This window comes from Sceloporus occidentalis, unplaced genomic scaffold (assembly GCF_023333645.1).
Source record: "Sceloporus occidentalis isolate IW3139 unplaced genomic scaffold, rSceOcc1.0.p SCAF_14, whole genome shotgun sequence".
Lineage (NCBI taxonomy): Eukaryota > Metazoa > Chordata > Lepidosauria > Squamata > Phrynosomatidae > Sceloporus > Sceloporus occidentalis.
The window spans coordinates 11,644,159-11,672,023 of NW_028316994.1; the positions used below are offsets into that span (position 1 = coordinate 11,644,159).

General features: G+C 40.8%; 2 protein-coding genes, 1 long non-coding RNA gene and 2 other non-coding genes across 9 annotated transcripts; all 5 read left to right on the plus strand.

The window, feature by feature from the left end:
• The first annotated feature begins 2,185 nt into the window (after positions 1–2,185).
• On the plus strand, positions 2,186–6,975 carry LOC149303952 (uncharacterized). Of its 3 annotated transcripts, none has more exons than XR_016271994.1 (6): positions 2,186–2,266; positions 3,009–3,098; positions 4,749–4,904; positions 5,381–5,506; positions 6,258–6,311; positions 6,864–6,975. It is a non-coding gene; the product is annotated as an uncharacterized LOC149303952 (long non-coding RNA). The 3 variants fall into 3 exon arrangements; XR_016271992.1 differs by having other exon boundaries at positions 3,009–3,085; positions 4,746–4,904; XR_016271993.1 differs by having other exon boundaries at positions 3,009–3,085.
• LOC149303953 (small nucleolar RNA SNORD126) lies at positions 5,583–5,660 on the plus strand. Its single transcript, XR_016272028.1, has one exon. It is a non-coding gene; the product is annotated as a small nucleolar RNA SNORD126 (small nucleolar RNA).
• On the plus strand, positions 6,542–6,689 carry LOC149303954 (small nucleolar RNA SNORA79). The gene has a single exon (XR_016272031.1). It is a non-coding gene; the product is annotated as a small nucleolar RNA SNORA79 (small nucleolar RNA).
• Positions 6,976–9,375: 2,400 nt separating the features above from the next.
• Positions 9,376–15,450, plus strand: CCNB1IP1 (cyclin B1 interacting protein 1). Of its 3 annotated transcripts, none has more exons than XM_089481022.1 (4): positions 9,376–9,548; positions 11,321–11,682; positions 12,422–12,755; positions 13,541–15,450. In XM_089481022.1, the coding sequence occupies exons 2-4, from the start codon at positions 11,386–11,388 to the stop codon at positions 13,744–13,746; spliced, it is 837 nt and encodes a 278-aa protein (XP_089337148.1). In that variant the 5' UTR covers positions 9,376–9,548; positions 11,321–11,385; the 3' UTR covers positions 13,747–15,450. The 3 variants fall into 3 exon arrangements, with proteins under 3 accessions (XP_089337148.1, XP_089337149.1, XP_089337150.1); XM_089481023.1 differs by lacking the exon at positions 9,376–9,548 and adding an exon at positions 10,107–10,212; XM_089481024.1 differs by lacking the exon at positions 9,376–9,548 and adding an exon at positions 10,219–10,353.
• A 283-nt stretch (positions 15,451–15,733) lies between these two features.
• On the plus strand, positions 15,734–26,674 carry TTC5 (tetratricopeptide repeat domain 5). Its single transcript, XM_089479960.1, has 10 exons — positions 15,734–16,427; positions 19,060–19,192; positions 19,906–20,117; positions 20,396–20,546; positions 20,637–20,728; positions 21,957–22,013; positions 22,592–22,738; positions 22,838–23,052; positions 23,939–24,086; positions 25,811–26,674. Exons 1-10 carry the CDS (start codon positions 16,380–16,382, stop codon positions 25,928–25,930), a joined length of 1,323 nt encoding a protein of 440 aa, XP_089336086.1. The 5' UTR covers positions 15,734–16,379; the 3' UTR covers positions 25,931–26,674.
• The last annotated feature ends 1,191 nt before the right edge of the window (positions 26,675–27,865 follow it).

Below are 27,865 nucleotides of genomic sequence, written 5' to 3' on the forward strand. Positions count from 1 at the left end.
TTTTGAGCGGCTCCAAATTCCACCGCCAGCACACATGGCTTGAATTATCAGGGAATTGGGGGGAAAAACAAGAGAAAGGACTTCCTTCTGAAAAGTCTTATCTCTGTGTATGGAAGAGAATAATTCGCTCAGCTTTTAATATTCTTTAAGCTGCCTTGAGCCTGGATATGGTTGGGGGAGAGAAAAGGGATATTCATGGATAAAATAAGGTGAAGAAAGGAGGACTCCAGCCTTAAGCTTCCTCATCTTCTGCAGCATTGTTCCTTCGGCTTTTGCAAACACCAAGGCCATCTGATATCTGGATGCAGTTCGAAGGATGTGTGTTTTTCTCCCTGATCTGTCTTAGACAGTTGGACACAGAAAGAAACCTCTTAGCTATTTCTTTATTATTCTAATTTTTGCAAGAATGCTTCCCACCCAGCAGAGTGTGATGGCAAAGAGGCATTCCCCAGTTTGGGGAGCAAAGTGGCTGTTTTAATTCTTATCTGTCAAACTAAAAAGTCGAAATACAATCTCCACTTCCGCAGGCCAAAAGGAGAGGTACCAGAAGGTAATCTAGGAAGCCAGTCTTCAGCCAACTTTGCATCCCAATCATTTTGCTTCTCCCGCCAAAGCTTTTACCTTGTGTTTGTTTACATATAAATGCTGCTGATGTTCTGTTTTGCTCCCAGCCTTTGCTATGATGACAATACAATTGCATGAACAGCATACAGCCTGACTTGCCCTCATGATTTATCACACGTTGCTACCGACCATATCAAACAGAAATGCTAGGCTTTCCTTTTTTCCTCATCCTGTCCCCACTTTTAAGCAAACACCATATTATGTCCATTTTGTACAACACCATCACTGTGTTTCCTTAGCTGAAACTACGAGAATGAAGCATTGCTACACAAAAGCTAGAAGAGGAGTAAGGAGCTGCTGTAGGGAGGGAAATGTGATTTAAGCCTAGGCCTCCTTGGTCCAAAACACACTGCAGAAATAATCCGATTTGAGATCCATTTAACTGCCCTGCCTCAATGCTAGGGATGTCAGGGATCTATAGTTTTGGAAGACATTTAGCCTTCTCTCTGTCAGAGAGCTCTGGTGACACAATAAACTACAATTCCTAGGAGTCCCTACCATTGAGCCAGGAAAGGTAAAGCAATCTCAAATGAGATTATTTTGGCAGTGTGTTTCGGACCTTTCACACTACACAATTATAGCACCTTGACAGTTTTACTTGCTTTAGTGATTTCAATTCTTCTTGTAGAGAATAATCAGAATAACCGATTCACTCTCTCTAGCAAAGAATTCTAACTAAAATGTCCAGATTTATTTTTTTTAAATTGTTTTTATTGAAATACAAATTGAGTTTAGATATATAAAACATCTAAATCACGCACACATAGAGTGACTCTACAAGGAAAGAAAGAGAAAAAAAAAAAAGGGGGGGGGAATAAAAACAACTCCCCAAAAGCATTTGGTTATACCAATAGCTAGGGCAATCCTCATTTTAGCGTTCAGAGTTATGTCTTTACAGTTGATGATCTTGTCCATTTCGTTCATAGCTATCCTTTCCAATCCTACTCTTCTCCTGTTTTCTTGACTGCAGCCTCCAGTCTGATCAATACAGGTATTTGAACCAAAGCAAAGATACACAATTGTGCACTAAGTTTACAGTCATCCAAGTCATGGTGTTCCCCATTGACATGTATTGATGTGAGAGCTGGATAATACAAATAAAAGCAGATAAAAAGCTCTTGAGACACGGTGCTGGAGAAGAGTGCTGATACCATGGATGGCCAAAAAGACAAATAAATGGGTCCTAGAAGAGATCAAGCCTGAACTGTCTGTCCCTGGAAGCCAAGATGCTTGAACTGAGGCTGCTGTACTTTGGCCACATCATGAGAAGAGAGCATCCACTAGGAAATATTATAATACTAGCGAAGGTGGAAGGCAATAGAAAGAGAGGGAAGACACATGACAGATGGCCAGACTCAATTAGAGAGATTATGTGCTTGAATTGTAGGACTGGACCAGAGCAGTGCTCTAGTGCTTCACTGAACTACAAATCCCAGAGTTCCTTGGGAGGTAACCATTTCAGGGTCCTCCCCCGCCTTGAGTGAAAGAGGTGATTGGTTCTCCTTCTCAGCCAATAGCAAGGCAGACTGGTAGTAGTAGTCTTTCTAGTCCCGCCTTCCCACTTCCTCTGTCTTCTTTTCTTTGGCTGGGAAGCAGGTGAGGCCTTGCTGTCCTCTGCAGTTCAATCCATTGCAAATCGCAGGTGAGATTATGCCATCCATCCTTGTTATGGTTTTGAGTTTTTGCCTCATAAGATTATCTCTCTAATATTTAGCTCTCTAATTATAAATCTAATAATTAGCTCTCTAACGTGGCTGTTCATTACAGTGGTCCCCATACTGTCCCCTTTATGAGTCTTTGTACTTCAGCTCCCAAAATCCCAGGCTATTGGCCAACATGGCTGAGGCTTCTGGGAGCTGGAGTCCAAAATCTCTTGCAAAGGGCACAGTTTGGGGACCACTGGTTAGGGCTGTTTCTGCCTCTGATTCTGTTGCATGCTTTTCAGTATTTGGGAGGGGATTTTGCTTCTTCTTTCCAAATCCATATTTGGGTGGTTGTTTCTTCCAAATATTAAGCATTATATTCTGGGTCCTGATTTAATCAGTTTTAGTTTTCCTTTCTTATACTTTAGCATTGGAGCTCACTTTAATTGCTTTTTTGGGAGTCTCTTCTCTTTCTCTCCTGGCAAAGTCCCCCCCCCCCCCAAAAAAAAAGGGGGGAAGATCAGACAATTTTGGCTAGAAAAGGGTTTGGTTTCCTCCTTTCCCCCAGAAAATATCCTGAGAAATTTTGAAGAGGGGATAAAAAGGCCAAAAAGAGAGAGAGCTGCAAATATATAATGCAAAACTATGCCCCTCCATACCATCTTAACTAAGAAGAGAAACACCAAGAAAGCCTAAGACTAAAATCTTAAATTTTAATCTCTCCTGTTTGGTTTGTAACAGCTTGCCTGATGAAGAAGCCAGTGGAACTTCGAAAGCTTGCAACATGAATATTCTGCATTTTGGTTGGCCCAATAAAGGTATCACTGTTTGGTGGGTTTTTGTTTGAATTTGCTAAATGGCCAATATAGCTGTCCCTGGATCTTTAATGCAAAGATGATAAGAAGATTGGAATACTGGAATAAGAATTAAATTGAAAGCTCAAAACAACAACAGTAATGGGATAATAGTAATGAAGGCTGTAAAAGTCAAAACAAAGGGAAACAATGCCAAAGAACTTATTCCAGCAGGCATTTGCTTATATTAAAGGCTGGACGGATGAGAAAGTAGAAGGGGGTCAGTGCTCCTAAGGCAGATTAAACTCTTGCCTTCCATATATATATATATATATATATATATATATATATAAATTGGAATAATGTGGGTAGCTATGCAACCCAAGACTCAAAACTACAATAGTGATAATAGTAATAGAAAAGGGTTTTTTTATTTATCCTGGTGTAATGACGGCCCACCAGTCATTTGAGGACTCCTCCCAGACAAGAAAGGGCTAAGATGGGGGGGAGAGGTACATGTTTAGGAGAGCTTACATCACATGCTAATGAGAATTTACATCACAGCTGATGTAAGGCCCAACTGGCCAATCAGTTGAGCAGGACCGGGAGATTCAAAAATGTTCCCAACAGAGGATTTAAAAGGCCTCTGAGACCATGTGGTCTGAGCCTTTTTCCTTTGTGTGGCCTGGTTGGGCCTTTGCCAAGAGGCAGGCTTAAGGGATGCGGGTCAAGCTAGGCAATGGGGGCCAGCTCCTTGCATCCAAAAAACCACCCAGGACTGCTGATCCCTTCTCAGTGTGAGTAGCTTAGAAAATGTGTTAGCCAGAGTGTCTCTGCTTTTGTTACTTTTATCCTTTGACTTGCCCGAAATGAATGTCTTGTAACTGCATTCTTTACCTGTAAGACAGGGAGGCCTTGCACGGATGATAACTTAGTGCTCTATACTGTTTAGTTAGAGTAAATACACGTGTCCCTCTATATTCGCTAGGGTTAGAGGCACAAGACCCCCGTGAATATGGAAGAACTGCAAATAATGTGGATCTGTACAATTTACGGCTCAAAGCAACAATATTAATAGGTCAGACCAGTTGAATATCTACTTAGGGTCTCACTCCCAAGTGTTACTACACAATCTTGGGCTGGAATTTTGTTGCAGGCTTCGACACTCTGGCCTCAAAACTGTTGCTTGCTGAGGGCTTTGTAGATATTATTTATTTATTTCCAGGATTTATATGCCACCTTTCTTCCACAGTGGAATTGAAGGTGACATTAAATAGCTTCAGTAACTTCCAACTCTCCCTGTTCTCTTTTCTCTCATTATTTCTCTCACAGCTTCCTCTCTCCTGCAGATTTGCCTCACACACACAAAATAGTTTCTCAGAATTGTATATTGCAGCGCCTTAGGGACAAGAGAGATATCCATACACAGCACTTACATCAAGTGAACATGTGGTTGTCAATTAACAAACATACATGTGTTAATTCTACCAAGATACAGCTGTGTACTTGATCTGAATTTAAGAAGGCTCTTGTGCCTGAGTATAAGTCAAGAATGACCATAAGTACAGCTCTGTATACATTCAGTTGAATCTTCTACAGTGCAATGCATGAACAGTCCTCCAGGAGATGGGTTGAGGTTTACATGTGTGCTTTGTTAAAGTTTATCCCACTCTCTTGTCTTCAGCAGACTGAAAAAATGGGTTGAGGCGCCTGCCTCGACAAAACAGCGCTGGATCTCTATGGAAAGCACTTTACTAGCATGAACACCAGGCTTTACTGAGAGTGAGTTCTTGTGCCTGTGGTTGTGCAAGAGATAAACCATGCTCCAATTTCTCTTGATAAGGTATGTGAGAACTGTTCAATTTACATGACACTGTTTTGTTGCAGGTCTTTTTAGCTAAGCAAAGCATGCTGGAATTGTGGTTGCGGTGTGATAAAATGATAAAAAGGGTCCCAGTTACTTTATTATCCTCTGATTTTAGAAAAGCGACATTTGATCTTTAGAAATTCGATTATAAAAAGCTGAATGCTGTGCACATAGTGGCTTCAGGCAACTGAAATCTTTTACTTCAAAGACTTGTGATTGTAATCATTTTTTTAACCTGGTTTGGGCTCCTGTTAAGGAAAGATGGGCTATAAATTAAATATCTAGAATAAAAATTTGACTTCAATGCAAGACATTTACTCAAACTGACCAGTGGTCTTTTCTAGCCTAGCATTATCCATCTTGGTCATTGTCTATTTTCATGTAGATAGATGGAGGTGAATTTAATATTCTAAGTATGCAATCTTTTATAACTAATTTTCATTTTTTCTTAGAGCATATGTTTGGAAGAAAATAAACACACTTGTGGATTTCTGAAGTGAGCAGCTGTGTTTCAAGATGGACTGAGCAGGTTCTGAAAATGTCTGGGCTCTTAGTAACTTGGTGATAATGCGAAAGAGGTATGATCCTGATTCTTTGTTAATTGAGAAGTAGTGGAATCTCCATTGTTTTCTTTTCTGACTGAGAAGTTTGACAAGTCTGCTGTGATGAACTGCATGTTCTGTCCGTGTTTCACCTGATTAACCCTGATTAGAAACATGCCCTGAGCAGACGCCTCTCCTTTTGCAGAATGGTAATCTCTACAAAGTAGGTGGTGGGTGTCAATAATGCATACTTCAGGATATTCTTATCAAGGCATGTTGTTCTGTAGTCTGTTAATAAATTATTATGTTATCTGAATGCCTTATTGATCTTGAAAAGTAAAGATAGCTAGAAATGATGGCACAAGGCTTCCCTGGTGTGGGCCCCTCCAGTTGTTTGGCCTGCAATTCAGGCAGTCAAAATCAACATCTGGAGGGTACCAGGTTGGCAGGCTGCTTTAAGTTGTTGTGAGGCATTGGTACAATACAATAAAAAGGATGTGCCTTGGAAATTCAGGTATTCATCAGACTTCTCTAAATGCAACTTATATAGCCCGGCTAGTTTTCAAAGCTGGATGTAAGCATTTAGTGATTACAGATTGTTGCGTGAGGTTCATTTTTCTCTCTAGCCCTCGATTAAATCTTCAACTCTATGTTTCAGTGAAGCCACCTATAGTGTGTCTGTGGGAGGGAGAAAAGGCTGATTTTTATATAAAAGCATTTCTATGTAGTGAAGATGTTTATGTATTTTAGGATCAGTTGTTAATTAAGGATTTGCTCCTTGTTATAGGGATGAGGAGTGTGAAGAGATGGGGACACAGGGTCCTTCCCCCACATAAGAAATGTAAGTATTGATGTTTCTGCTCAAGCTTCTGAGTGGACACATTTCAGTCCAGAGTGATTGCTTGTGGCTTTTTATGTAGGAGGATTTACTTTGCAGGGTAGGATTAAGCGTGAGAGTAGGTCAGGATGAGAAATTTGTGAGATTTTGGGCCTCTTAAAAATTTAAAAGATCAGAAGAAAGATTAAGGGAGGGGGACATGGCTTAGTAAATGTGCTAAAGATAGGAATGCATGATGACTGTTCCTCTTGCTGTCGTAAGCCTTAGACAGTAGGATTTTATGTCATCAAATATTAAAGTTTGACCTTTCTTCACTCAAGGTGTCTTTGGATGGGTTTGGCTGTCCGTTGGCACTATTGAATTTTGCGGGGTCACACAATCTGCAAAAAAGTACTTTTAGAACATGATCTGTAGTTTCTCTCATTTGGATCTTTTAATTGGTGCATAGCTTTTCGGCAGTTAGTGTTCTTCCATGGAAAGGAGTTGTTGTCTCCCCCTCCCCCCGGCCGTTTCAGTTTATATTTTAAAACATCTGTTTTTATGTTTATTCCACAGGAATGTTGAAGAAGGAAAAGTTTACATGTTATCTGCTGGAAAAATTATACAGAAGAGATTACTTTAACATAATAGATCTATCTGTTTTAGAAGAGTTGTGTGGAACCATCTGCAATAAAGTTCATGTCTGAATGAAATTATAGCTCTGTAGTGTCATATTTAACTTAGTAGATGATTGACTTCTCTTACATGAGGGATCTGTTCCAGTCCCCCCCCCCCCTCAGCATAAGGGGAAAACAGTATCCTCAAGCCTCATTGACAACAATGGGGTGGGTACATGTGGCGCATACACAGTTGTTTTTCCTGCAGCATGGCTTCAGTGTAAGCTGAAAGATGCATATGGTGTGCTCGCATGCCACAGGTGCACTGTACTAGATTGCAGAAAAGTGCAGCCCATTTGGTATAACTACACATCCATGCCTGTTTCCAGAGGGGAAGTGTAAGACTGAACTGCGTTACAATCTGGAATTCCTTTGTTAGGTGCCAGAAATGTAGGTTTCATTTGGAAGACAGATAAATACTGGGATTAGAATAAATGAATTGCAGCTGCCGTGGATCATATCCTGGGAGAAATAAAATGAAAATCAGTAAGCAATGGTAAATGTGTCTGAGTTTAAATGTATCAGCAGTAGTGATAATCTTAAGTCAGGCAGTTGTCACATGAAGCATCCTCTTTCGTAGTGGAGTTTATCCTTTCCTTTGTCTAAAATCCACTTTTAAAAAACAAAAATACAATTAAAAGGATCCATGTTTGCTAAAATCCCATGTGGCCATGGCTGAGTTGGAGCCACTGACCATTACCTTTCATTGTGATGTTTTTTAGATTTCTGTTTTATTAGCTTCATGAGAGACTGCCAGGACACTGTATTAATTCCTCTACTCGGATAGTGCAAATCTGGGCCATGGATTCCTTATTTTAAGTCAATCAAGCTGTTATGAAGTATGCAAGCAATTTAACACCTTTGAGACTGCATGAAAGGTGATTGTAGATTTTCTCCAGATGTGAGATGCAAACTAATGCATTTCCCTCCTTCCACCTTACCAAGCATTAATCTCTTTTCTAATGAGTTCAATTGTCTCATGATCTGTTTAAACTGTGAAAGCCAAGTCCATTTATTTGTCCTTTTGGTTGTCCTTGGTTTCTGTAGAGCTCTCCAGCACCACATTTCATTCTGATACGCATATAAATGCTGAAATGTAGCATGCAAGACAGAACTCTGCATGACAAGAGTAGCGTAAGATAGGTGGTGAAGCCTCACATAAAGGAGTTCATAATCTTTTAAGCAATATTAATTATGAATGTCAAAAATAACACCTAAGAACAAGGCAGGCTCTTCATTAATTTGTAATCCTTAAAGTGCTGGTTGCTAGCTTTCAATGAAAAGCTATGTGAGAGAGATTATTCTTTCGAAAGGGCAAGTAAATGTACTTTTCTTTACAACAGGCTACTAAATGTCCATACATGCATCAGCACTTTAAAATGTGTCCCTTGTGGTTTTATTTATTATAATTCTGTCCTTTGAGACAAGAAGCTGTGAATCCACACAAAACGGGTGCTGAAAACTTCTAAAATTGTCCATTGGAGGTTGAGTTTCTCAACCAAGTCTGTTTAGAAACCTAGTTTTCCATAAGAGATAATGATTGGGAAGAAACGTATTGATCTGTAGATTAATATTTTTTATGTAGGTGTTCTCTAAGACCTCAAAACAATCAACAGCCAGGGTTAAATGTACACTGCAGAAATAATGAAGCTCCACACCACTTTAATTGCCATGGCGCCATCCTACAGAAACATGGGATCTGTGATTTTGTGAGATAGCCTCTGTCAGCACTGGCGCCACAACAAACTACAAATCCCAGGATTACATAGCATGGAGCAGCGGCCCCTTAAAGCAGTGTGAAACTGCACTATTTCTGCAGTGCAGATAAGACCCACATCTAAACTGCAGCAATAATTTGGGTTAATACCACTTTGTCATGGTTCAATGGTGAGATTTGTAGTTTATTGTGGCACCATAGCTCTTGACAGAGAAGTTAAATCTCTCACAAAACTACAAGTCCCAGAATTCCATAGCATGGAGCCAGGGCAGTTAAAGCTGTGTCAAACTGGATTATTTCTGCTTTGTGGATGCGGCTGTGAAAAGGACTAAGGTCCAACAGTGCAGAAATAATCCTGTCTGAGACCACTAACTGTCCTGGCTCAGTGCTAGGGAATCCTGGGAACTGTAGCTTATTGTAGCACCAGAGCTCACAGAGAGAAGGCTAAATGTCTCAGAAAACTACAGTTCCCAGAATTGCCTAGCATTGAGCCAGGGCAGTTAAAGTGGTCTCAAACTGGATTATATTTGCAGTGTGTTTTGGTCCTAAGTACACTTTATTTTATGAGAACTGAGGGGGGTGATTTTGCATTTTTAAATTCCCTTTTTCGCGCCAGAGGTTCATCCCTTCAGTTCAACCCCCCTGTCTTTCAGAGAATGGTATGACCCTTCGCTATGCCAATTCCTATATGATGCTAGACGGTGGTTGCTTCCAAGTTCCTCAGCTGGGGAGGCTGAGATGAAGGCGGGAAACTTGGGCATTCAGTTTAAAAAAGATGACGTCACTTGGAGCACGTTTTGGCCGTTGAGCTGGAAGTGCAGTGTTTCACATTTCCCTTGTTGCTCCGTCGCCATTTTAAAAACCAAGGTCCAAAACACACTGCAGAAATAATCCAGTTTTGAGACTGCTTTAAGTGCCCTGTCTCAATGCTAAGGAATTCTGGGAACTGTAGTTTTATTGTGAGACATTTAGCCTTCTCTGTCAGTTAGCTCTGGTGCCACAATAAACTACAATTCCCAGGATTCCCTAGCAGTTAAAGCGGTCTCAAACTGGATTATTTCTAGACGTTTCAAGCAAGAATGTTACCTCTTTTCCTCACACACCTCCATCTATAAATCTTGCCCCACTCAAGTTCCTACTGATATAAAGGAGAGGCAGCATATAAATAAATATTATTTATTTATTTATTTATTTATTTATATTAGTGGGTGTATGCACTGTAGAATTAAAGCGTCTAATTAAAATAATAATTGTAAGCTGCTCTGAGAGCCTTTAGGGATGAAGGGCGGGGTATAAATACCGTAAATAAATAATAATAAAATAAAGCAGTTTGGCCTTACTTTAACTGCCATGGATCTATCCCACAGAATCCTGGGATTTGTAGTTTGGTGAGGCAACAGCCACCTAGCCATCTAGGCTGAAAACCTCACCAAACTACCAATTCCAGGATTCCACAGGATGGACCAATGACAGTTACACTGATGCCAAACTGCTTTATTTCTGCAGTGTGGAAGATGCCAATGTTATTAGGGTTAGTGAGAGCCACAATGGTTTTGTGGTTTGAGCGTTGGGCTATGACTCGAGATTAGGGTTCGAATCCTCACTCAGCCATGATGGCTCACTATGTGGCCTTGGGCAAAGTCACACTCTCTCAGCCTCGGGAAGGCCAAGGGTATATCCATGCTGCAAAAATAAAGCAATTTGACGCCATGAAGTCAAAGGCTTTCATGGCTAGCATCCATAGGTGTGTTTTTTTTGTGGGTTTTTTGGACTATGTGGCTGTGTTCTGGAAGAGTTTATTCCTGACGTTTTACCAGCATCTGTGGCTGGCATCCTAAGAGAAGATAAATCTGAAAATGCCACATAGCCCCCCAAAAAACCATAATTTGACACTGCTTTAACTGCCATTACTCTATCCTGGGATTTGTAGTTTGGTATGGCAACAGAGCTCTCTGACAGGTTAGGCTGAATAATTCGCCAAACTACAAATCCTAGGATTCTGCAAGATAGAGCCATGGCAGTGAAAATGGTGTCAAACTGTTTTAATTCTGCAATATGGATACATCCAAAGACCAAATGAGGCAAGGGGGATCCTCTGAACAAATCTTGCCAAGAAAAACGTATGATTGGGTTACAGTATGTTGGAAACTACTTGAAGGCACACATTTTTGTGTTTCATGTCAGTGAATTAAAGTGTTTTGAAAGTCTGTTGGAAGACTTTAACCCCTTTCTTACTCTTTGCAGTCACATATTACAACACAGAAACGCCAAAACAACAACAACTTGTTTAGAGAAATAAACATTTATATTTCTGTGTTGCTTGCAATTTTAGACTTGACCTTTCCACTGAATGTATTATTATTATTATTATTAACCTTTATTTATAAAGCGCTGTAAATTTATGTACAATGTAGCAATGATAAGACCCATGTTGGATCATATCAAAGCTCTGTCTAACATTTTGTTCACACAATGGCCAACTAGTTATTTCTGGGAAACCCACAAGCAGGACATGAATGCAATAGGGATACTATAAACTGAAGGAATGAATGAGAGTAAACATTCTTAAATTCTGTTCTCCGCCATGTAGCCATAAGCATTTTGGAAACTGTGGCTTCAATATTTCTTTCACTTCACAGGTGTGAATGCTGCAAACTATCTTACAGGAAGGTGCTTCTAGTACATTTGCATTGGCTCCATCAACATGTCTGTCTGCGAGGATATGCTCCTTTGCAATTACCGCAAGTGTCGAGTCAAGCTTGCAGGCTATGCGTGGGTTACAGCCTGCTCACATATTTTCTGTGACCAGCATGGAAGTGGGGAGTTCAGCCGTTCACCAGCAGTCTGCCCTGCTTGCTCTAGTGCCCTTTCTGGCAAATTGGACATTGTTCGGACAGAACTCAGTCCCTCAGAGGAGTATAAGGCCATGGTTCTAGCTGGATTGCGCCCAGAGATTATTCTAGACATCACTTCCAGGGCTCTGGCTTTTTGGACATACCAGGTAAATATTCCTGAAAGAGGCTTCCAACATGGCTTTTTGACAGAGGGAGAAGTCATAGGTGGGAAGGTTATCGGAAAATGAGATTTATTTTAAAGCACCAAGCCTTCATGAAGCTGACATTAAAAAATTAGACCAAAATACAGTAGTTCTTAGAATTGTGAATATGAGTCACAAATTTAACTCAAGACATCTCTGGCAAAAATAGATGCAAAGTTTAGTTTGTCCAAGAACAAACCCCAGCAACCTATTCTCAAAACAATGTGCGACTTTTCCGGGATGACTGTGCCACAGGATGTCACATTTGTATTAAGCTATCATAAGGCATAGTGGTTGGAGTGTTGGAATACAATTCTGGAGACCAGGGTTAGACTCCCTGCTTGGCCATAAAATCCAGTGGGTGATCTTGGGTAAATCACACTTTCAGTCTCTGGCAGGCAATAGCAAACCTCCTCTGAACAAATCTTGCCAAGAAAACCCTATGATAGCTTCGCCTTAGGGTTGCTGTAAGTTGGAAACAATTTGAAGGCACACAACAACAACAACATCACACAGCTTAAACATTTGTGGCAATGAGTTGTGCCAAAAGAGAAATTTGGCAGCAAGGTTAGTAAAAGGGCGAAAGATTTATACGATCTGAAGAGAAACCAGAGTATATTAGGATGGTGCATCGGAATGTCACATATATAGTTTGATACTATATTTCCTCCATGCCTCTCATTTATGTTCCCTGTGCTTGCAGGTTCATCAGGAGCGTTTGTACCAAGAATACACCTACAGCAAAGCAGAAGGCCACCTGAAACAGATGGAGAAGGTCTATACCCAGCAACTCCAAAGTAAAGATATTGAGTTAACATCCATGAAGAGTGAAGTTTCCTCCTTGAAGAAAGTCCTGGAAGAATACAAAAAGAAGTTCACAGAGCTCTCAGAGAAACTCATGGAGCGCAACCGTCAGTACCAGAAGCTCCAGGGCTTGTATGACAGCCTGCGACTGCGTAATATTGCTGTAGCCAGCCAAGAGGCCGCCCAAGAACCTCCCATGATGCCTCAGCCTGCTGTCTTTGGTTTCCCTTTGGGTAAAGACAATGGTTATTTCCTTTGGTAATTTACATATACAGGTACAGTCAGCCCTCTGTATCCATGGATTGTTTATCCACAGATTCAAGCATACATGGCTTGAAAATATTTAAAAAGAAAATTCCAAAAAGCAAACCTTGATTTTGCCATTTTATATAAGGGACACCATTTTACTACACTGTTGTATACAATGGGACTTTAGCATCCATGGATTTTGGTAGCCATGGATGGTTCTGGAAGTGAACCCCAGAGGATACTGAGGGTCCACTGTATTTTTATTCTGTGGGGCAAATGGCTTCAGGCAGGGGGCAATTTTAAATGAGAAAATAGTGTGGGGAGATTTTAATACTCTTTCCCCCCCCCCCCCCCCCCCCCAGCATCACAGGCTCCATCCCGATTCCTCAGTGACTGTAGGGCAGTTCATTGTCTTAAAATGTGTGATGCTGGTGATGAATTTTCGGCAGCAGATTTAGTTACATAAATATAATTGAATGCTGTGCATTGCCATACTAATCAAGTTAATAATGGGCCCGAACAGACAAGCCAAAATAAAGCTGCTTCGGGTCACTTTGGAGGTATGCTGTTTAAATGATGCATGAGGCCAGAAGCTGTGCTAAAGTCATGCTCCAGTCCTAAGAACTGGAGCGCAGCTTCTGGCCTCGTAAGATACATGTGTCACTTAAACAGCATACCTCCAAAGTGACCCGAAGCAGCTTTATTTTGGCCAGTCTGTTCACACTAAGGACCCCTAACTAATAGCACTTCTCTCACTCGCATGTTCCAGGTAATGCAGCCAGGCTCTCAGGGGACACAACACCCACAGGTATTCATGGCCGGCGTGGCGAAGAATACTTCAATTTCAAACCTTTCTTTGCCTCCTCTCCTCCAATGGCAGAGTCTGCAAACAGCTTCTTTTCCTTTGTCTCTCCTGGAAATGATCTGGAACAGCACCCAGGAGGCAACAAGGCCTATAAAATTAAGAGAATGTAAACTATAATTCTGTGAGCTGTCAGTCTTCCTGCTGTGGGCCTTCTTGGAATTCCAGCTCCAAGAAGCTTGTCTCCCCCCAACACACATACACATCCAATGTGTAAACAACAACAACAACGTACAAACCAGAACTCACTGATATTCAGCAGATGTTCTCCGACTCTCACAACTTTTCCAGGAAAATCCTGGCCATAGAAACCATTAACCAAGGATAGCCTACACTGAAGACTGAGTGTTGTATCAACAATTATTGTCAAAGATTCACCGCCTCTGACATGCTTTCATCTCCAGTGTTCTGGTTGTTGCTGGCAATTCCATCCCTCCAAATTGCTCAGTTTGTGATACTATGTATACTTTCTAAACTGAAATATGTTGAAGACTATTGTACCTTCTCATGTTTCCAGAGTTGTAAAAGTGTTATTGTTGTAGTGGTACCTTGTTGTAATACTTTCTCTTTCGATAACTGCTTCCAACTACCACATTTATGTTGTATAATATTTCCCTTCCTCCAGTTATGCTTATAAACACACTTTTAAAGTTTTTTTGGGGGAGGGGTGGGAGTAGTTTTTCCTTGTAAATAGAGGTGCTTGCAGAAAAATCCCCCTTATCTGCATGGTGCATTTGCCTTTCATTTAATTTGTGTACTGTTCCAGTGGTTCACACTCCTGTGTTCTAGATGTGTTTTTTGCTAGTGATTAAGTTCTGACATTTTTCCTGTTCTGACCACTTGAAAATACACTATTAATTTCTAATTCTCATTGAGCAGAACTATGAGGAGAATCTGAATCACTTTGTAGGGAAATCTGTATGTACCTACATTGATTTCCATCTGATTTTATACTTACACGTTTAATATTACCCTGATCATGTACTGTATATAAAGGGATGATTAAAACATGTGAAGGGTAACTGGTCTGTATTTATTTCTATTTAAATAAATAAATAAATATTTACACCACACCCTTTTTCACAAAGGGCTAAATCCAGCATTGGTTCTCTATAGAATAAGCCCAGTAAAATATATAGCATTTGTTAGTCATAACTAACTTCAGTGCTCCTGCTCTAGATAGCAATAACATAGACTTTAGCTTAAAGAGCCCAAATGGCTAAATAGAAAAAGCATTAAAATAATTTGAAAGAAAACAAAATAATTTAAAAGATGACAGAAATAGAATAAATTACAGACATCCCTCCATATTTGCTGAGGTTAGGGGTGAAGGACCCCTGTGAATGTGGAAAATTATTATTGTTTATTATTATTATTATTATTATTATTATTATTTGTATTCTGGTCTTTCCCCAGAACTAGGACTCAGAGCAGCTTCACAATATTAAAAAAAAACAATACAATTAAAACATAGAAACGTAATACATTAAAACAATTAAGTTGTTACATTACTAAACAGATTACTTAAAACTGCAAATAAAAAAAACCCACTGTGAAGTCAAAGGCTTTCATGGCTGGTATCCATAGTTTTTTATGGGTTTTTCGGGCTCTGTGGCCACGTTCTAGAAGACTTTCTTCCTGATGTTTTGCCAGACATTTCTCTGAAGATGCCAGCCACAGATGCTGATGAAACGTCAGGAATAAACTCTCATAGAACATGGCCACAGAGCCCCAAAAACCCATAAAAAACTAAAAAAAACCCCACTCTTCTTTTTACCTGAGTAAACACCTCTCTGGGAATCTCCAGGTCCTCCAGTGCAACTCTGTGGTCAACAACTGCCAGAATTTGACCATAGAATCATGTTGGAGGACCTACAAATGCCTAGAGAAGTGTTCTCTTTAGGAACATCTAAGTTCTCCAGCACAACACTATGGCCAACATCTGGCAGAGCTGCACTGGAGAGAACATCTTCATCAAAACCACAAATAATCAAACTCACAAAAGTCAAAGCCACAAGGGCCCAACTGTACAGTAAAACCATTAGCAAAGATCACAGGCTAAGCAAATGTCCAACTAGTGCCTCGAGTGCCTACAGATAATGGCAAGAAGGACAAACTATACAATGACATCCAAAATCCATATACAGCCAGCCCTCCACATTTGTGGCTTTGACTTTTGCGGGTTTGATTATTTGCGGTTTTGATTCATATGTTCCCTCTAGGAATCTCTAGGTCCTTTCCAGCACAATTCTGCCAGAAAATGGCCATAGAGTTGTGCTGGAGAACCTAGAAGTCCCTAAAGAAAACACTTCCCTGGGCATTTGTAGCTCCTCCAGCATGATTTCCTCTGACAGATGTTGAGCACAGAGTTTCACTGGAACACCTGGAGATTCGCAGAAAGGTGTTAGGTAAAAAGAATAGTGTTTAGTTTTTTAATTTGCGGATTTTCCACATTCAAGGGGGTCCATCACCCTTAACCCCAGCCAATGTGGAGGGACCACTGTATATTAACAAACAAACAAACCCGCCTATTGAAAACCACAAGGTCCCAACTGTACAGTACAGTGTTGCTCTCCAGTTTAACTGGAACCATTTCCTGAAGCACAGTTTCAGAGAGAAAGAAAGAGTTGCATGCTGTATATATTTTTCCTTCTTGCTTGCAATGCAGCCTCCAGGCCTCTGGATGTCTCTCTATTTGTCCAGCAAAAGAAGAACAGGAAACTAAGAAGGGTCAGCAGCAGCAATCATGGCCGAGGAAGAAGAAGAAAACTCTCAAACTGGACAAGGCTTGCAGGTAGGGAGAGCCAAAGGTGTCTGCAGTTTGCTGCCATCAAAGGCGAAAGGACTGCTCCTTGCAAGGCTTTTTTTGTTTTGGTTGCTTTAAGGTTGTGCTGAGTTTTGCAGAGGAGCAACATGAATTGTTTACTTGCTCCACCGCAGGTGTTTCATTGAACCTTGCAGAAGTAATCCAGTTTGGCACCACTTGGCTCTCAGTGCTGTGGAGCTCTGGGATTTGTACTTTGTTGCAGCACCAATATCTCACAAAACTGCAAATCCCTAAATTTCATAGCCTTGAGCCATGGCAGTTAAAGGGGTGCCAAACTGGATTTTTCCACAGTGCTGAAATACAGGCAAAGGGCCAAAACACACTGCAGAAATAATCCAGTTTGAGACCGCTTTAACTTCCCTGAATCAATGCTAGGGACTTATGAGAACTGTACTTTTGTGAGACATTTAGCCTTCTCTGTTAGAGAGCTCTGGTGCCACAACAAACTACAAATCCCAGAATTCCATAGCACTGAGCCAAGGGCAATTAAAAGGGTGTCAAACAGGATTATTTTTGCAGTGTCTTTTGGACCCTGAGTCTCCTTTCCTGGCTAATTTGCTCCTTGCACAGCATTTTAAGATCACAATACTTCAGTCAATGCAGGAGGTGGTTTAAAAAGGGGGTCTGGATTGGCAGGAGGCTGCGATCTTTAAAGGAGGCACTCTTTTTTAATTTTAGGGGATTCTTCCCATTCATGTCGGTCCCCAAATTGCTGAGGGCTAGTAGGAAATTCAGAGTTGACAGCAGCATCCAGATTCTGTACCTGGTGGTGGATTTTGTGATGTCTAAGCAAATGGTTGAAGTTGGAGCATGTCCAAAGGAGGGAGACTAAAATGGTGAAAGGTCTGGAAACTATGTCTTAGGAAGCTGGGGATGTTTAGCCTGGAGAAGAGAAGGTTAAGAGGTGATATGATAGCCCTGTTTAAATATTTGAAGGGATGTCATATTGAGGAGGGAGCAAGCTTGTTTTCTGCTGCTCCAGAGAACAGGACCCGGAGCAATGGATGCAAGCTACAGTAAAAGAGGCTCTACCTTAACATTAGGAGGAACTTCCTGATAGTAAGAGTTGTTTGACAGTGGAACTCCTTCGGAGGGTGGTTGAGTCTCCTTTGGAGGTTTTTAAACAGAGGCTGGATGGTCATCTCTTGGGGTGCTTTGATTGTGAGTTCATGCATGGCAGAATGGGGTTGGACAGGATGGCCCTTGGAGTCTCCTCCAGCTCTATGATTCTAAGTTCAGACCATTTTAAAAGACACACTTTTAAACCTTTTCAAGGAATCAGTGACTCATGAGTAAGTCTCAGTCAGGAGAAACAGAGAACCCCACACACACTCAGGGACATTCTTGTTTGTTTATTATGACAGTGGGCCCTTGATATTCGCCCCCATGGATACCAAAATCTGTGGATGGCCTAGTAAAATGGTGCGGTATTGGTGTGTTACTTCAGGTTATTCCCTGAAGCTGAGAGCAAGTGACTTGCTCTAGGTCACCGAGTGGGTTTCATGGCTGAGCAGGGGGAATCGAACACAGGTCTCCAGAGTTGTAGTCCAACACCTAAATCACTATGGCACACTGGCCCTCTTATATAAAATAACAAAGTCAGGTTTTTCTTTTTGGAATTCATATATTTTTGGAGTATTTTAAAACTGGATAGTTGAATCTGTGGATAAAGAATCCATGGATAAAAAAAGGAGCAGATTAGAAGAAAGAGTCTTGGAAACAAAAACATATGGTCGCCGCATATGATGGGGATGTTTAAGGGGAAGGAGTGGGTTTGGTAATCCTGGATCATAAAAACAAGAAGGATACGATGATACTAAAAACATACCAGTATATTGGTATATAATGCTATAATATAAATGTTTTGATATAATCATGATATTATACAAATATAGTGGTGTATATTGACTGGGGAGAAAAAAGTCTCACCCTGTGCACTTCTTCAGCTGTTGTATACCTGTTTTATAAATAATTTTTACAGAGGTTATTATTTTACCTTTTTATTGTTTATGAATGTTTGATGCATAATAAAAATAATGGGGAAAAAAGAATCCATGGATATGAACGGCTGAGTGTACTGAACAAATTTCAGAGCTTGGAAATGAGGGCTAAACCAGTATCTTTTACCTCTTCATCATTGGCTAGCACTGGACTGGAAATGAAGAATACTGAATGGAGATCTGAGTTACTTAGTATGCCCAGGCTTTTTATATACATCTTCTGTGGCATCTGTGAACAGTCACCTTAATGTTGGACAAGTGATGTGGCTGAAGCTGCATCTGCTCTGCAGAATGAATGGAGTTTGACATCCCTTTAACTGCTGTGGCTCAATGCTATGGAATTCTGGGATTTATTGTTTTGTGAGATATTTAGTATTCTAGGTCAGTTCCACAACAAACTACAGCTCATAGGATAGAGCCATGACAGTTAAAGCAGTGTCAAAATGCATTAATTCTGCAGCCTGAGTTAAATTATGCTTGCAGTTATGTATTGTTGCCCTCCCCAACTGAAGTGTGTTAAGTTTAATGTTGATATATTACAAGATGCATTTGCTCTGGTCACATGATAACATCCCCTGTTTGAAAAAATGTTTTGATAGGAATTGGTTGACCAGTTGTATCATTTTCGAGACCATTATTTTGAGAGCCACAGCGTAGAGGATGCTGGGAAAAAGCAGCAGGATGTACAAGAGAGGATGGAGAAGACTCTTCAGCAAATGGAAACAATGGAAGGTAATTACTATAAAACCTTTATTTCCACCTTTCGTGCCATTTGGCATACTCCTCCTCTTAGCTCTTCTGTATCCCTCTTGTACTGTATAAATGGTTCTATTCTTTACTTGGAACCATTTCCTTATGTAAGAATATAAAAAGAAAATCTTTGATGAGTCAGACCAGAGATTTTGTAATATAATATTAAGTTTTCTATGTGGGAAATCTCCAAGCTGTCCCAAGACCAGTCCAGCACTTATTCCTGCCTGAGGTGAATGAACAAATGGTCACACACTCCCATGAAAATGAACAATATTGAAAGCCAGGCAACCTCTTGTGATGGAAGGTTGCTTGGAAAAGCAAATACAGAATGAGAAAATGAAAAACAAACAACTTGCTGTCTGTTTGTGAAATCCAATATTTGCTGCCTTGAGGTGGCTACCTTATCCTGCTTAATAGTAGGATGAGATCTAAGCAGGACATGAAGGTGATACTTTCCTCCTGCTGTTTCTTCCATAGAGTAGCAGAGTAATGACTGAGATTAAGATATCAAGTAGCTGATACCTTATTCAGAGGTATCAAAGAGCCATTGATAGACTTATTCTCCACAGAAACACTTTACTGTAAATTGGAGCAATATCTTATGGATGCTTGGGATCATCTTATCAAGTCAATTTTGAGCACAATTATGGGGTGCAATTCTCTTTTCCTTCTTCTCCTTCACCTGCTACTAGGCCTGTCTGAGGGTCGAGCTCACACGCTGATGCTGAAGGGAAAAGCTTTGAATGTGTCTCCAGATTATAACGCCCAAGCTGAAGAGTTGCTTTCCAAAGCTGTCAAATTGGACCCAGAACTGGTGGAAGCCTGGAATCAGTTGGGGGAAGTTTATTGGAAAAAGGGTGACATCTCTGCTGCCCATACTTGTTTTTCTGGAGCACTCAGCCATGTAAGTCTCTCCACATGTTCTTTCTTGGACAGATGAGGGATTCTAGTTCATAGAGTTATTTGGAGCTACTGGTTTTCCTGATGCCATTTTGATTAGCAATCAGTAACAAGTAAAAAAAAATATTCAGAAAAGTGTGTGAAGTACTTTGGAGAAATAAGTACTTGGAGTTGCAGTAAGAGAGCATATTAAGTTGTCATTTAATGCAAAGGTCTTGGCCTACTGTGTTCCATTTTCAGCCAAGTGTGCTTCTGTCTCTCTCCCCCCTGCCTCTGTTTCAGTGCAAGAACAAGGTCTCTCTGCAGAATCTCTCTATGGTGCTACGGCAGCTGCGCACAAGCTCTGCTGATGAGCATGCACAGAATGTGATGGACAGTGTGCGGCAGGCCAAGCTGGCTGTGCAGATGGACGTGCGTGATGGCCGTTCCTGGTGTGAGTCTAGGGTGTGCTGATGTGGGATGGCAGAGAGCAAAGAAGGGAGCAGTGTTGAGTATTATTATTCTCTTTTCTTTTCTTCCACAGATGTTCTGGGCAATGCCTACCTCTCCTTGTTCTTCAATACAGGGCAGAACCCCAAGATCTCCCAGCAGGCGCTGAGTGCCTATGCCCAAGCAGTAGGTGCTGGATGGAACTCTAATGAAGACTATGGCATGGGGTGGCAGGGGTTGAGGATCCTGGTTAAGCTTCTGGAGCAGACTCTAGATTGCAAGGAGCAGAGGCAAAAAAATCTCGCTATGCATAGTAGTTGGATGTAAATGTTGGGGGACCCAGGTTCAATTTTTTTCTTAGCCACAAAGATGACTGGGATGGCAAGGCATGGAACAGAATTGGTGGGTGACTCCTAAAGGAGCAGAATAGATGAAGTCATTAAATAATAAGAACAGTAGTGTTTCCTGCAAGATTAGAAATGTCTGGGCTAGATTCTATAGATTTGCAGTATTTCTTGCAAAATGAGAAATGTCTGAACTGACTACCATCTTTTTCTTGGGTGTTTTGCTTAATATTATTGACATAAACTAGTATTTTCCTACACGGAGAGGATTCTTGAAAGTAATTGTCTACCTGTAGGCTGAAGTGGCACATTAGAATTTTATCTTCTAATCTCATTGCACAAGCTCTGCTGACCTAGCTTTAGTCTAAATCATAGCTTGGAAATAGGAGATTCTTGGAGTTCTAGAACAGAAAAAAACAAACTTTTCCAAACTCTGCTCTAAACTGTCTCAATGACTTGTAAGGTTCAGTTGATTGCAGACTTCCCTAATGTAAGTGTCAGAGCAGAGATACATTTATTCCAGCTGTAGTAAACCAATTGTGTCTGAGGAAGTTCAAAAACAGGGAACTTAGTATTTGATGGACAAGGCAGTTTGCAAGTGTTACAGAGCACATGAGATAGTCAGGAAATGATAAGTGTTCTATGGTTAAATCGCACCAAGTGATACCTTTTGAGCATATCTCTCAAGCTTGAATCATCTGCCATCCCTTGCTCATTCATTCACAGGAACATCTCCATACTCATGTACACATTCACACATATTCTAACATATGATATGAATGCATCTCCCTTTTGCCTTTTAAAGCAGTTGGGAGTTGGGGACCCTATTGTCCTCATCTGGCCCGTGGATGTTGGTTCCTGTACCCTGCTTCAGATTGTGTGTTGCTAGGTAGCCACCTCTTCATAAAATTGCTGTTGAAACCTACCCACCCCCTTTGGTTTCAGTAGATTTAAGCTAAAATGAACATGTGCTCTGCCTGCAGAAATGTTTGGGGTCAGGAACAGTGTTTCTTAGAATCTGTTGTGTACAAAGACTAGGCATTCATGCTTTTCTCTTGCTCTTTTTTTAGGAGAAAGTAGACCCCACTGCATGTTGTAATCCTGATCTACACCTGAATCGAGCTACGGTGAGAGCATGATGCTATATAAGATTGGTTCATCAAGAAGAATACCTCAGTGTGTGGTGGAGTTTGAGGGGTGTGCATTTGGATGGGCTACACAGCAAAGCCAATCAGGGAAATCAGTTTCTGTCTCTTCTTTTTCCTCTCACCTTTATTTTTAAGTCATCCAATCCTGCTATTTTCTCCTATTTCCGTAGAAGCATATGATTTGCTAGGAAAGCAGATGGACCCCAAGGAAGCTATCCAGAGTAACTAGTTTTAAGAGGAAAGAATCTTATGAACCCCGAGGCCTACATTTTCATGGCATGTGCTAGGTGAGGGGAACAGCAGATACAGTTCCATAATGGCATAGGCAGTAGGAGGTGGTTTGAAGCCAACTCAGATGATATGGCTTGTTCCAACCTTGCCTCCTGACCCCTAAAGAGCTCAAATGCATTAAATGGTTATGTCCTTCTAGCTTTATCCCATTTTCTGCTTTTCTCTCCCCCCCCCCCTTTTTTTTTTTTTCAAATACTAGGACCTGGATACTTTTGTGTTTCACCTTTCTCCCTGTATTTTTTTTTTTGCTTTGTTTCTTGAAATAGCTGCATAAGTATGAAGAAAACTACATGGAAGCTCTAGAAGGTTTTTCACGGGCCTCAGCTCTTGATCCTGCTTGGTCGGAACCACGCCAAAGAGAGCAGCAGCTCCTAGATTTCCTAGTCAGGCTAACCAATCTCCTTGAAAACAAGGTATTAAGGTGACAAGATTTAACCCTTTGTTCTTCCATGTAAGTCAACATTGCCTCTGTTACTGTGACTCATTCTGTTCTTTTCTTTTCCCCCTCATAGGGAAAGGTAAAAAGCAAGAAGCTGCAAAGCATGGTAGGAAACTTGCGTCCCTCTCAACTGGGCCCTTGTGGTGATGGCCACTACCAAGGTCCCTCTGGTCAGAAGGTGGAACTGGAACAGCGGCCGCTAAGTGCCTTGCGGCCTGGTGTTAATTCTGGCACTGTTGTGCTAGGGAAGGTTCTGTTCAGCCTGACCACAGAGGAAAAGGTGCCCTTGTGAGTATCCATCCCTCCATCCTTGGAATCGTTCATGTCTGAGAGTGTCCGTCTTTTCCTGCCTGATTAGCTTGGTTAGAACTTACATGCTGCTTTAACTTTGTAGCTTGAAAATAGGTGTCAGTATTTATTAAAGAGCTGTAAATCAGCCCTGTAAATCAAAGTGATATTTTCCCCATTCCCTTTACAAAAACACACATGAACTTATGATAACAGGCTGTTTACACTTGAGTCTAGGGACAATTATGCCTCTAAAATGTAGGAGCTATAAAGCTATCACTTAGGCTCTTTGAAGGAACGTATCTTCTTGATATTTTAAGTTATGCAGAAGAGGCACTGTCCTGCTGCCTTTATAGGTATGGTGGAAACACAGGAGAAGGCCTTCTCTGTGGCTGCTCCCACACTTTGGAACTCCCTCCCTATGGAAATTAGGATGGCTCTTCCTTTGTTGTCCTTGTGACTGCAGGTTAAGACCTTTTTTTTGCAGCACACCTTTGGAAATTGATTTTTAACAAAAAAAAGGGGCTTTTTATGGTACTGTACTATTGTAATCGTTGTGTTTAAAGAAAGATTGTAAATAGTTTTAAATCTGCTGTTGCTTAATACTGTTTTAAACATAATTCTGTATGTTTTTATAATTATGTGTTTTTATTGTATTTTGTGCCTTTTTTGTAAGTCACCTTGAATTCTAGTTTGGGAGAAAGGTGGGATATAAATAAAGTGATGAATGGATGGATGATGGATCACTTCTTGAACTATATGGGCAATGTACATTGCCCACCTTCTCACTTATCCATTTATCTGTCCATTTAGTGTCCTTAGTTTTTCTTTCTCAACAATTTTTTTTCCTCCTTCTCTTGCTTTCCTTCCTTCTGTTCTCTAATAGCACATTTGGTCTCACTGACTCCGTTGATGGCCCTTGTTTTGCTGTTACTGTTTACAATATGGCACAAAGCTGGGGGGTTCTGATTGGAGACTCAGTGGCCATCCCTGAACCTCACCTTCGGCACCATCACATCCAGCATCAAGGAAAGGCAAGTCCTGACCATATCTTCCCATAAGCTCTTCCAAGCTTCCCTGTTTCATGTATCAGATTCTTGTTGTCATCCTATGGAGCAGGGGGGTCTAAGGTTGCAACTAGCAATGTGGAATTGAATATATAAGCATTAGAAATAGTCTAGTGCACCAATTAAGAATTCAAGGCTTCCTGGCTGTGCCCAGTCTGTCTTGGAAGCTGCCCCTGCCCCATTTCTGTACAGTTTTTTAAAGTGCTGTTCAGAGAGAAAATTTCCAAATAGAACTGTAGTTTAGCAGTTGCCTTGGAGGTCTTACAAAGATAAGTATTGTCGGCCCTCCATATCTGCAGAGTCTGTATCCACTGATTCAACCATTCACACCTTGAAAATATTTTTTAAAAATTCTAAAAAGCATGCCTTGATTTTGCCATTTTATAAAAGGGATACCATTTTACTATGCCATTATATATAATGGGACTTGAGCATCCATGGATTTTGGGGTCCACTGTGGGTGTGTGTCTTAGAACTAAACCCTAGTGGATGCCAAAAAACCACTGTATATACATCCTGTCTTAATCCTGGCATGAGACCAAGGGAACTTACACAATGATACTTCTAAAGATCTACTGATAAATGGGGGAAAAAAGGAGGGGGGAGATATGATTAAAACAACAGTAATTTAAAAACGTATAAATAAAAAGGCCTTTACCTGCCAGCTGGAGCAGGGGGTATGGAAGAGAGTTTCTGAGAACTGCTGTTGAAAAAGCCCTCTTGTGTGTCCTTATCAGACATGCCTGTGACAGTGGTAGGACTAAGAGAAAACCCTCATCTGAGGCTCTTTTCAAACTTCTTGCTTCATTTGTTAAATATCTCAGGTCTGTTATACTGGGGTGGGAAACTTAAATTACTTAATAACTTTATTACGGCCAATTGGCCAGCACGATTACAAAATTCCAGTTTAAAACACAACATAGGTTCATGTACAGATTGGAGAGTATAAAAAATTGACGGTCTATAAAAAGTAAGGATAAAAAGCAAGGATAGGACTGCACGATCAGGCAAACACACAACAATAAGTAGGCTGCCATCACCTCGCAAACAACTCTATCATATTGTGTAATAGAGCACCACATTCGAGACATATAAATTCAAAATCACAATCATATCCCCTGTCCAAGCAAGAGTTAAACTACAAAATGCCATTAATCAGATGCAACTGATTGGGGTAGCTTCATTAGACTTTAGTCCCCAACTAGATTAGTTTGACGGTATGGTAAAATATGGCCATGCCTCCTCATTTACAAATTTTACCGTTAAATTAAGCCATCTATACAGATTTTGAGATTATATTATAACATATTACATCTGTTTAACAAACTGTTTACGATTTGCAATGGCAGCTGCAAAAAATTGTGCAACTGCTTGCATTATACCTTCCTTCTGATCTGCAAGTAGAAAATTTGTATAAAATTTCTCTTGTCTGCCTGGAAACTGCAACACAATTGGTGTTATATATAAAGCACGTATTTCTGTATACAAAGAACAGCCAACATATGTCCCTCTGGATGTTTTGGCCTATCCCTCCAGTCAGCTCCACCCATTATGGCCAATAGAAAGGGAATGTGGAAGTTGCAATCAAAAACATCCAGAGGTACAAGGATTTTCGACTTTTTTATTACCCAGTAGTCAGTAGATTTAAGATTTTGACTGAATGCTGTCTCCTTTCCTCCCCTCCTTTTCAGAGTTTCATCTTCTCTGACATCCGGGTGGAAACTCCTTTGTTGCTGGTGGTGAATGGCAAGGTCCAGGGATCCCAGAGCCAGGCTGCTGCCACAGTGGCATACCAGGCACAGAGTGAATGAAGATGGGAAGCAGAAGGCAACGTGGGGACTGCTCCTTCTTTCCAGAGGTGTTTGGCCTTGTGGCTGTCTCTGCTACCTCTCAGAAAATCTAAGCATTTAATGGCCAAGGGAAGTTGAACCAGGTTTTTTGGGTGTTTTTTTAATAACATCTGAAGGCATTAGGTGATGGAGAAGCAGAGAAGGGATTACAGGAGGCGTACCCCCAGTGAGGCTTATTTGGTTCCATCTCAATTCCACTGCCATAGGAATTGACATGTGCCTTAATCTATTACTATAATAAAATTAGGCTCCCTAAATTGGACTGGAAAAACCAGGAGGCTGCCCAGTTAAGTCCACGTTGCTTCTCTTTTCTCCAATCCCTCTCACTAAGGCAGCTTTATCTTTGTTCTTGGGAAGGATAACCCTTTGGACCATTTTATTTGAACTTAGGCACTCAGTCTCCTTGGCTCTTCTGTTTGTTTGGATTTTGGTGTGTGAGTTTTTTTTAAAAAATCTCATTGAGTTGAATCCAGACTTAGTTATAATTACAGCAATTTCACTGAAGCCAGTAGCATATAAGTTAATCATGATTTAAATCCCAGTGATTTCAGTATGCTGTTAGTATGGACTAACTCTGGATCCAATTTGTTGTATTTTATTTTGTGTATATAGGAGATAATAACATCCATATTTATTTGGTAAAATTCTGAGTTTCTGTAATTTTATATATAATTTTTCAGATTTTTGGTCATTTTCCCAGTTAATTTTCCCAGTTAATAAAATGTGTATTGTTTACCAATCAAGTGTACATTGTTTCTAAATGTGTAGTCCTTATCAGAAGTACCACCAAAAAACCGTTACAGTGTCCCAACTCAAAGCAGCTGAAAATATATTTTATTTCAGCTTGGTAAAGAGAAGTCTGAGGGTTGTCCTGATTACTCTCTTTAAATATCTGAAGGGCTGTCAAAGAGGAACAGGCAGATTTGTTCTCTACTGCTCAAAGTAGAGGACCAAGTGAAATGATTTTAGGTTACAGGAGGGTTCTGTTGAACATTAAAAGAAACTTCTTGATGGTAAGGGTGGTTTGACAATGGAACCAATTACCTAGAGATGTTGTGTGGTCTTCTCCTCTGGACCTTTTCATAAAGAGGCTTGACAGCTACCTGCTAGGGATGGCTCTAGCTGCAGATCCTGCACTGAGCAGGTTGTTGGACCTGATGGCCTTTGGGGCCTCTCCCAACTCTGTGATTCTATATTTATCCTCATATCGACCTGATCAGGTGGATAAAATGGGCTGAGAGAGAGAGCTATTTGCCCCAAAGTACCCAGGTGTTGTTACTTCTTCTTAGAGATCCTCCTCTTCATAGTCTTGGGCCCATGGCCAGTTGGTTGCCATAGAACAATGGTAGACTGGCCTGCACACTGGTTTGTTGTGTGCTTTAAAGTCATTTCTGACCTATGGCAAGGTGAACCTGTCAGAGGATTTTTTTTGGCAAGATTTGTTGAGAGGGGGTTTGTATTTATATTCTGCTGAGGCTGAGAGAGTGTGACTTGCCCATGGCCGTCCATTGGGTTTCCATGGCCAAGCAGAGATATAAAACCTTGGTCTCCAGAGTCATAGTCTAACACTCAAACTACTACAGCAGCCTAGGTCAAGCAGGCTAGACTCCTGCCACATTACTTTTTTGGTGTTGGTGGGGATTTGGGCTGTTTTATCTAGATGTTTATGGTCCTGGCAAAATATGATCAAGTAATGATTAAAATTCAGATGTTTGCCCACTAATGTGGTCATAAGAAAAATGTTTTAAGATGGCAAAACTAGAAAGATTCCACACTTATGAATGCCAGCTCCTATTTCTTTGAAAGTATATTAGTGCTACCTGATGTGGGAGGCTGGTACATTTTTACCCGAAGGTGCCAAGGACCAGTACCATATTTGTGTCCCTTGGCAACACT